General features: G+C 34.7%; 1 protein-coding gene across 1 annotated transcript; it reads left to right on the forward strand.

Moving 5' to 3' along the window:
- The first annotated feature begins 854 nt into the window (after positions 1-854).
- On the forward strand, positions 855-10,626 carry LOC117114505 (cysteine-rich venom protein-like). Its single transcript, XM_033258174.1, has 8 exons — positions 855-1,795; positions 4,828-5,061; positions 6,009-6,118; positions 6,692-6,711; positions 7,450-7,479; positions 7,991-8,080; positions 8,203-8,319; positions 9,311-10,626. Exons 1-8 carry the CDS (start codon positions 1,544-1,546, stop codon positions 9,427-9,429), a joined length of 972 nt encoding a protein of 323 aa, XP_033114065.1. The 5' UTR covers positions 855-1,543; the 3' UTR covers positions 9,430-10,626.
- Positions 10,627-11,087: the final 461 nt, after the last annotated feature.

The following is an 11,087-nucleotide window of genomic DNA, read 5'->3' on the forward strand; positions in this document are numbered from 1 at the left end:
GCAATTTAATATTCGACAGATCTTATTTATTAAGTGTTCTACATGACAAAACATGAAATACATATTCGTCATTTACATAGAGGACGGTAGCACATAATCTACAGTCAAGTGGCATATCCAGGGGGAGGGAGCGCAGTCCATGATGGATATCCGCTCCCCTCACCTCGCCCTCCTGTCGTCCCTAATGAAATCATGCTGAAGTAATTTAAAATCACCTACCTTATTCGGCGAGCTAGCTCCCCTCTTACCTAACCATGGACCCCACTTTACCTTCCCCTTCCCCATCAGCCCCACCATTTCAAGACTCCTAGAGACGTACCAATGCTACAGTCTGTTATCATTTGGTATTCAAACTACTTTTTATTCAAATCAGTATCGTTTATAGTCTTTAATTTTAAATATTTTCTAAATGTTTTTAACTATGTTATTATTCATAGGCCTAGTATCATGAAATCTGTGGGCACCTAATATAATTATTTGTGTGTTGCGAGACATGCATTACATAAGTATCTGTGAACGTTCATGCTGTAGCTAGATAAGTGTAGTGTACGCCATGATTAATATTGTTTTGTTCATTGATGTAACCAATTAAATCAATATAATTTCTCTGTTTTTAACTCTTCAGCAGGTTGTTGATAATGAGTTTAAACATACGAAATTATGTTGAAAGTGAAACAGTAAAAATTGAAAGGATCCATTTTAACCATGCAAGAACCAATAAATAATTATTTTGTTAATTAAAAACGTTTTTAATATCTTCTAAATGACCATTGACATTTGTATGATCACTTCCCTGGGTGCGTCCTCTCACCAAGTGATCGTACTTACAAACCTTGATACCGGTAAATAAAACATTTTCTTCAAATTGACCTCAAATTAACACTTGACCTTATTTCTTAACACATCCACTGAATACGATCATTCTCACAAAGTTTAAGTAAAATCCATCCAAAAATATAGGAATTAACATGAGGCCCATAGTTTAGAATTATTACAAAGTGCGACAAGAGGTATTTCAAAGTCCGACAGCTCTAGTTGTTTATTTATACAAAATGAGCGGGGAGATCTGTTTTACAAAAGTGTGATAAGTTATTATTACGAAGTGCGACAGTTTTTATTACAAAGTGCGATATTACGTTCGTCCACAACACCTTTTTACACGATCGGTTCTGTAACACCAAACATACTACGACAATGAAGTTAACATGTATTTTTTAGCACTTATGAAAACGAGAAACACGCTTGAAAGAAAAAAATTATCAATCATCTAACAATACCGGGTATTGGAAATATTCACTTCCTGCTTCATTGGTTACGATGCAGGCAGGCTTAATCTACCGTACGCCATAAACACCAAGTTTAGGAACACTATTGATTAAAGCTGTGTTTTTTGTTGCTCAATATCCTGAAGCTACATTGATAATTGTGAATTCAGATATACATCACTGAAGTAATTCTACATAATAATTGCACTTGGTAATTCCTAAGAAGGAAATAGTGTATCCTGTCAACAGCAGAAACAATTAGACGAATACCACTGAAGATGCTACAACGATACTTCATTCCAATAGGCCTATTCGCGCTCTGTTTGGATTGCCGACTGGGACTCGCAGATAAACCGCAGGTAATGAAGTCTAACAAGTCTATTAAGGTGATACAAGCAATTGTAGATATTCACTCAAGAAAACGACGATCCACTGCATTTACTTCCGAGCAAATCCAAGCCATCGTTGACCGTCACAATTACTACAGACGAAATGTTTCACCTGGACCAGCGTCAAACATGGAATATATGGTAGGTAGGACTCTTTAATTTTGTACATGTGTGATTATAGAACAGTAAGATTTAAACTAAATTTTTCCTGCATTAGAAATCCACAGATTGTTAAACAAAATTAGGGTATAGGTCTATTGTATTTTGAAATAAAATGGACGTCTACCAAGGCTGTATCTTGATTATGTATTACTTTCATGTTATTAATACGAACATTTCTTCGATAAAAGATAATAGTTTTGTTTTATGAATTAATTTCCTGTAAAATCATCGGTATTCCAATAAACACCACGAGTCGGCGTTTGTCAGGGGGATTTTCAGGAGTTTTTTTGAAGGAAGCATTAACATTTAAATGTATATAAAGTGAATACGACATAGTCAAATAAATATCCCTTCAATTAAACATTGGTGACACACTGGTAATGATATTGTGAATGGTTTTACAGCAATTTTTTTAAAGGGTGGGGGATGCGTTTATTCGAGGACATGTGATACACGTACATATACGTTTATATAGTAGGCCTATAGGGATATCGTCAATTATGACGAATGAAATGACTAGGCTACTAATGATAAACAACCCCTCATTTATTTTATATCTCTTATTTTAGATATAACACAATACCACCAATGTCAATGGCATATATATCTAAATTAAAAACTTATTTTATAGTTTTACTTAATAAAATATAGACTTGGATTTAACACGACTTTTTTTTCATGGTGACAACAATTATCAACAAATCACCCCACTTAAAGTGAAGTACCGTAAATTTGAAAAGTATGTCAACAATATTGCAACTATTCCTTGTTGATGGTAAAAGATATCGGAACAATAATAATTGAACAAAGGTTAAGCTATATTTCAAAAAAAAAAAATCATACAAATGCACTTTTCTTTGGAACTATGATTATATCAAAAGCCTTTTGCATGCACTATATCCTTGAATGGAGCGGAATAATATGAATATATAGGCCTACCTAACTGAAGAATTTTAACAAACAATCGAGTGAGTGAGTAACTAACGAATACAAGGCCGTTGTGGGAAGGTGAAAAATGACAATTAAATTCAATGCTTACAGAAAAAAGCTGGTCTGAAATGTATTCATACTGACCCATTAGCGATACAGAAAGAACTTGAAATTAAAATTGTTGAAAGATGATTTAATTATAGATGAGGGTTCATACATTACAATTGCCTTAATAACAACAACAATAATAATAATAATAATAATAATAATAATAATAATAATAATAATAATAATAATAATATTAATAATCATAATAATAATAATAATAATAATAATAATAATAATAATAATAATAATAATAATAATAATAATAATTAATAATAATAATAAAATTAATTCAACCTTGATATAGTGCATTATACTAAAGCCTCAATGAGCCTCACAATAAAAATAAAAGCCGAGCATTTAAGAAAAATATTGTTTAAAAAGGAGAACTTAAGAGGGCATTGAAACTGTTTATAGAAGTTGTCTGCCGGATGTCAATAGGTAGGAAATTTCAGAGGAAAACTGAAGCCGAGGAGAAGGATCGGTTTCCATACAGTGTTGTTAAAGAATGAGTAGCGTAAGCGAGAAGAGATTCTGACTTGATTTCAGAGATCTCTGAGGAACATAAGGATGTATGAAATCCAGAATAAACTTTGGAGAAGGTTCATGTAAACCTTTGAAAACCATCCCTCATTTGCATATTGTAGCATTTTTTTGTAATCAGTGTCTTAGTATTTTCATTCCTAAAGACGACCCAACAAAGGTCGAAACGTCGAATCATGGCCTCCCTTTCTTTTGGGAGGCCATCTTCTATGTTCTTTGAAAACAAATAACAGAATCTTGATACTCGTTTGTGATAAAGGAAACCAATGAAGTTGTCTCAAGACAGGGCCGGGGTTATGTGTTGTCTCATAGGGCTGAGAGAGACAGAACGGGGCAGCTGTGTTTTGGACACGCTGGGTTTTAAACATGTTCTTTGCTGGCAGACTGCATCTGTTTTTTTTTTTTTTTTTTTTTTTTTTTTTTCGGGCATCGTTTTTTTTTTTTTGTCGTGCATTGTTTTTTTTTTTGTTTTGTTTTTTTTTGGTCGTGCACCGTACTGTGAAACAAAAAGTGAGAGTTTGAGGCCCAAATACCTGACAGAAACTACATTATAATAAATAGGCTTAACTAATACCGACTTCAAATACCTGAAGCTGTTTGCTTCACTCATTTGTTGTGGTGGCAAGGTATTACTCTAATTGTTGTCTGTCTTTAGTGGGTTCAAGGGAGGGGGACTGTTGGCCGTCACAGGCCCTCTGCATTTAAAAAAAATGGAGAAAGAAAGAAAATTATATTCAAATTTTTAGTCATGAATTTTCTTACCTCAGCCATGGTGGGGTCGAGGAGGTAAAAACACTCCATCTATGTAAGTCCCTTCCTGGGACCCCCCTCTATTTTAAGTTCATGGATCCGCCACTGTTCTTCACTCATAATTAAGAATGGGCTTACTCTTGGAATGATAAAACTTCCTAATCAAAGAATGGCAATCAAATTACAGCGTTTAACTAAGTTCACTCGACCTTGGCAATGTTTTTACTACGGTACATATTATTTTATGTTATACTGATGAATTGATGATCGAAAATGATGACAACATTGTTGTTTAAATATGATAATGCAGGCCTATGCAAAACTGAGCATCCTTTCCTATGTGATTTGTTTTGCTTATATAATTTTTAGCCATCAACTGTCTTACTTATGCAGCGTTCGTGGACTTATCGACCAAAGAAGCACAAGTAGGCTAATATTTTTCATTGCATAATTCATGCTTGTAATGACCCAGTAGGCCTACTCAGCTTAGTAGCTCATACTCTAAATGTAACCTACCCTGAAAACCAAATGGTTAAAGAGAAAGAATTCTTATTACATTTTACGGTAGAACTTCCCACGTATGTTTATCCATATCAATCACAGTAAAGCTCTACCACTTGTTTTATCATAATGATTCGTCTGTGATGTTAAATGGTGTATTTCCGTCCTTTCTCGGCTTATAGGAATGGGACGACAATTTAGCCACCATGGCACAGCTGTGGTCGAATGGATGTTACTATGGTCATGGGCAACCAACTCCGAATCTCACACCATATTCATCGATTGGTCAGAATCTCTATGCATCGTCCAATGCTGGCACCGATGGAGTAGACGCTACTGATGCATGGAACTCCGAAGATGTTGATTATGATTACAATAGCCACACATGCAGTGATGTGTGTGGACATTACACACAGGTTTGTTTAACAATAAAATAATAATAATAATAATAATAATAATAATAATAATAATAATAATAATAATAATAATAATAATAATAATAGGACCATGACGACGATGATGGTGATGATTATTATTGTTAGTATTATTACTAGTATTAGTATTAGTATTATTGTCATCATTATCATCATTAATATTATTATTATTATTATTATTATATTTATTATTATTATTATCTAGCTTGTAAATGGAGACGGCAATGTTGTTTACATATGAAAATGCTACTATACTATGCCTATATAAAACTGAGCATCCATATCGTATGTGATCTGTTTTGAATAATATAACAACCTTCTCACAATTCCTTTGAGCTATCGACCCAAAAAGCATGTTACAGTAATGAGTTATTTTTCCCAATGCCTTATTTATGTTTAAAGTAATAATTCAGTACTCTATTAGCCTAACCCATACTGTAATTGTTACCCACCCTGAGCAGTTTAGCTCAGTCGGCTAATCTGGTGGTAGTCACTGTGTGTGCGCTGAACCGTGGAGATCTCTAGGTCCCCGGTTCAATTCCCATCGCTGCCACTCCTTGTGTTTTAGCTATAGGGCTGAAATACATGTTACATAGCGCACCGTCTTTCGGATGAGACGTTTAAGCCGTTGGTCCCCTGTGCATTTATGGCCCATGTGCACGTTAAAGAACACAGTTGTACTCTTCGGAAAAGAGTAGGGGATTGTCTCCCGGTGTACTGTCCAATCACCACCAGAAGGACCCCACTGGAAATAAGTCTTCTTCTAGACTTTCGTGGGCTATCCTTGGTGTTTACACCGAAAAAATCCATTCCACCCTAAAACTAAACAACGGAATAGTGACCCAGATTTTTTGCGGTAATAGAAACCGTAGGTTTTGGTAATCACTTTTAATTATGTTTTAATGTACAGTTTATCTCTTCTTCTACAGAATGTCTGGGCAACATCGAATCGTATTGGTTGTGGGTTTACATTTTGCACAAATCCAAGCGGACTTCCCTGGCCTACAGCAAACCTCATCACATGTAACTATGGGCCAGGGTAATGTTAAACCACCATTCAGTACAATTAAATTACTGTACTTATTTTTTTTTATATCATTTTTGTCACTATCTTGAATTTTCAATGGCTAGGCCTCAATATAATTTGATAAACATTTGTAAAAACAAATGGAAATATAAAAATTACATTCAATATTTATAATTGTTTACTTTGTTTATTTAAGATTATTAGCACTGTGGATTCTATATTGCATAAACATAATAATACTGTCCGTATATTCTTTGCAATGACCATTAAATTGGAAAGTCAATTATTAAGTTGATCCCTTAAAATTAGCTATTTGATGTTCTTTATTAATTGATTGTAATGTAATGAATATGAACACTGAATAAATTCCAAGCACGGTGGTGACAGTTTGACTGCCATAAAAGGCTACACGTACCTAGATTTACGTGCTGCAGTGTATATATATATATATATACTGTCTCTTATACACATCTAGATGTGTATAAGAGACAGACATAAGGATGTATGAAATCCAGAATAAACTTTGGAGAAGGTTCATGTAAACCTTTGAAAACCATCCCTCATTTGCATATTGTAGCATTTTTAATGTGATGATGATCTATGTCGTAAGTAGAATTTTTACAGGTTCGTCCACATGTTCGAGGAAGCCTAATATAGTATCATTTTGTTATGTCCTCATCAAGGGAATGGGCACTGATGGACTGGAACCACCTGGAGAGTGTTGCCGAGGGGATGGGACATTCTGCAAAGCCGCAATTCTTCTTGATAATATCGTTAGAAAGTTGTGCTGTTAAAGCCAGGTTCTGGAGGGAAAAACAACTGAATATGTTTACAACTGATATTTCCAAGACACAAAAAGGATGTTTGACAAAAAAAACTTAGGAACGGTAAATGAGAAACAGATTTTTGAATACAGTGCTTAGATGGGTGGGGATGGGGAGGTGGAAAGGGTGGTTATCCGTATCTCATTAACCGTCGTTCCAAAGTTTTTCGTCGAACACCCTTTAAATCAGTTCTACAACATATCAAAAATTGTTTTCCTCCAGAGACTTTAAGCATAAGGGTGTAAAATGATAAAACCTTTTATCTACGCAAGATCGAAGCATATTTAAAAACATGATTATTTTAGCTACCTAGGCATATATTTAAATAGGCCCTAAATCAAACAAAGCTAATATTTACTACGGTATGTCTATAACAAATACCTATGTTTATAACCATTCAAATCATCATTGCTTTCTTATGCCCTTATGCCAACGTTATCATAAATAAGGCGAAACACATTCGTAAAATTCAAGATTCATTAGGTTTAATTGTAAGTATTCTTCACATTTCGTCCGTAGGCCCATGCGCAGATCACAGCGGTCCGTGTGGTGAGTAACTGATTTTGAAAAGAAGCCCCTCCTAGTTTGCAAAAGTATATATATAGCATAATATGAAGTCCACGTGTGTTTCGTCAAAATACAACTCAAAAGTAAAGACAAAAAGATTGACTTGGTAGACTTGAAACACTAAATCCATGCTCCCACACACTCTATCAACTTCATTTATATTATACCTCCTAATTATTGTATTTGTTATTTACTCCACCTCCTAGTATTTTTTAGCCTATCGCCATGTGCATTACACTTTGTTAGAATTTTAAACCTATCAATGTATTCGTTTTATATTATTGAGATTTCTGTAAAGCCAACTTGCATAATGTTTGTCACTCATGCTAAAGAAGGCCTGAGGACAGGCCGAAATATGCATGTGAATAATAAATTTAGTGTTTCAAGTCCACCAAGTCAATCTTTTTGTCTTTACTTTTGAGTTGTATTTTGACGAAACACACGTGGACTTCATATTATGCTATTAGTTATCAAATATATTTATATTTTAAAGTATGCAAAGCGACTTGCCATAACTGCGGAAATGTAACTAACGCTTGCACGTGTGTGTGCCATGACGGATGGCTAGGAGCCGACTGTACAAGTGAGTAGAGCCCGCCACTACGGTATATTATTATTTTACGGTCACTGTTATTATATTTACCATCACATAATAACTGTCGTTACCATTAGTCATTATCAATTAGGGCCTGCTATATTTTATAGAGGAATGCGGTAACTACGATGATCGTTGTGGTGCTAATCCGGGATGGCCTGTATTTTGGTGCGATGCTGATCATCAGTATGTCCTTGATGGCTGTCCACTTATGTGTGGATTGTGCGGTGCGTATTATTTTATATAAAGTGCTTTGTTTGTACAGGACCACTGTATTGAGAGATAGGTCTACAACGCGAATAGGCCTATACCTATATGTGCACTCATAAATATTAATATTCCTGGGGCGGATGCAGGATTTTACTGCTGATGTGTGTGCGAGTGGAGCTGAAAATGGGGATGGGGCCTGGGGTGTTGTCTAAATTTCCAAGCATTCAAAGGTGGGCGTCGAATTGTGGAACAGTCGCGTAGAACCTATAAGGTGGGAGGGGGGGATGGAAGGCTCCCACTAATGTTACAATTTAAATTTATATTAGGCCTACATCAGGCAGATAGAAATTTTGCTAAAATCAAAATCAACAGTGGCATAATACGATAGACAATACACAGGCCTAGCACTATTGTTTTAATTACAAATAATTAGAAAATGAAATTTTGGATCTGGGAAACTCTCAACCTCACAAAAAATATATTTCATGCAAATTGACAAAATATCGTGTGAAACATTTTTCTTTGAAAAAAGCTACGCCTATATAAACTAATTCTTATTTCCCTTTCTTTGTAAAATCCATTTATATTTTAAATTACATCTAATAAAATAATATGCGGAGAAAATGAATTGGGGTTGAGTTTTATTCCAGGGACATTGTACGGTAACAGGATTTTTTACCTTTACGACCAGAACCAATTCCACTCTTTGGCCCTAAGGCTAAAGCTGTAGACATAAAATTTTATAATCGTATATTAAATTCTGAACGGCTTTCAATATGTCCTTAATTAAATTTAATTATAAGTATTGTATATAATTGTTTGTATCATTAGCGTATGAGGAAAAACCAGCAAGAATAATTACAGAAAAAAAAGCTTTACAAACTGCAGGCCAGACCTACAGATTCATTCACAAAAACAAAAGAAAAAAAAAGAAACCCTAAGTTCTCCCTCTGCCATATTATTGTGATAATATATAACTAATCTGCACTCTGTTATTTTTCCTTTTAGTTGAGCCTGATCCGAGTTTCGTTTGTAAGGAACCAAGTGCAAGCCAGTGTTTGACACCCATCCATAACTGCGTAACGTATGCATTTGCGGCGATCTACTTCGTCTCGTTAATTTGCTGAATGTTTCGGGACTATCGTGGCCAATGGTGGCTCAAGGGATTTGCCGACAGAGGGCCCAAGGATGGAGAGAAAATATGAGTGTCAAAACCAAGATAACGCAGAAAAAACTTTATGGTTTTAGGGTGGTAACAAGAGTGCATTTATTATACTACAATATTAGGAAGTGCAATAACATACTTTGGTTGGATTTTTCAGACCGACAACATGAAGTGTTGCCTAAGATTTAAGGTTTCTCCCTGTCTGAACCAGGAGTAATCAAGTAATTAATGACTGCTTCCTGGTCCGATGGGGAACTCCCCGTGACGACATGCTCAGCAGCCAATGGCAATGGCGTAATTTGTGATGTCTTAAGGAGCTAACGCATCAATACTGACAGATGGAAACAGTAAAAAAATATTAATGGACCTTTCCGCTAAGCCCCGCCCCTTGGATACTGTTGCTAAGGTCCCACAAGACGACAATGTTAAAACATATGCGAACACGTGCGTTTGTGGGACAACACGTGTGTTTGTGAGACGCACGCGTATCCCTAGCGCTGTTCTGATTAGTCAGTTGTGAAGTTTGATTGACACTCCGGAAAGGTCTATTGCCAGCCGCCAGCTTGAAATATGTTTCATTCATTTTATATTACTTTATAATTTATTTTAGTTTTATATTTTAATTCAACATAACATTTTAACATTGCCAATATTGAAGAAATAAAATAATATATAAATATAGGCCTATAAAGTTACAGACAGATTTACATTAAAAAAAATTCAATCAATTAAACAAAGTGAAATAGTTTTCAGTAATTAAGACACTGCTGTAGAATTACAATAAAATCTATGATGATTTTTTTTAAATACAAAATAGTTATACCGTAAGTTTTATATATGAAGTAAAATGTCATTATTCACATCAGACTGAACCAAAGAATTATAATCTGTTAATCTAGTTTGCAACCCCCTTTGATAAAAAGTTATTCCCACTAAAGCTTCCTAGCAGTACTTAGAGTTGGAGTAGAATTTGGTTTCTAGCATTTTAGAGTTGCAATAGAATTTGGTTTCCTGTATGACCATAGATGGAGTAGGAACGGTTACAATGAACAAATTATAGAGCCGATAAATATTAATTATCAGCCGTATGCCTATTTAGAGTTGATAATCGACTAATATATTAATGTTGTATCATAAATATTGATTAGAAAGTATAGGCCTATATAGGCCTCTTATACACATCTAGATGTGTATAAGAGACAGGCATTACACTTTGTTAGAATTTTAAACCAATCAATGTATTCGTTTTGTTATATTGAGATTTCTGTAACAGCCAACTTACATAATGTTTGTCACTCATGCCGCGGCCGAAGAAGGCCTGAGGACAGGCCGAAATATTCATGTGAATAATAAACTTACTGTTTCAAGTCTACCAAGTCAATCTTTTTGTCTTTACTTTCGAGTTAACCGAACAAAAAAAAAAACAAAAACAAAAAAACAAAAAAACGAATTAGTGAAATTTTGCTTTAAAATACCAATTTTTGGATCGTGGTATGGGAAACATGTTAATATTTTTAGTCACTTTTAGTTTTTTTTCTATAACTGTGAAATTATTTAAATGCTTACCCTTTATATTCGTTCATAGGTGGCCCCAGGGAGTCTGATAGGGTGGGTCCAAAC

Source organism: Anneissia japonica, unplaced genomic scaffold, assembly GCF_011630105.1.
Source record: "Anneissia japonica isolate Jap-2015-1 unplaced genomic scaffold, ASM1163010v1 scaffold284978_len400890_cov162, whole genome shotgun sequence".
Classification (NCBI taxonomy): domain Eukaryota; kingdom Metazoa; phylum Echinodermata; class Crinoidea; order Comatulida; family Comatulidae; genus Anneissia; species Anneissia japonica.

What these genes read in the sequence shown, in the direction of transcription:
- LOC117114505 (XM_033258174.1), top strand. Translation starts at nt 1,544, where the DNA reads ATGCTACAACGATACTTCATTCCAATAGGCCTATTCGCGCTCTGTTTG. An exon ending in ACATGTAACTATGGGCCAGG is followed by an intron (nt 6,119 to 6,691) that starts GTAATGTTAAAC and finishes GTAGCATTTTTA; the next exon opens with ATGTGATGATGATCTATGTC. An exon ending in ATGTGATGATGATCTATGTC is followed by an intron (nt 6,712 to 7,449) that starts GTAAGTAGAATT and finishes TTTCGTCCGTAG; the next exon opens with GCCCATGCGCAGATCACAGC.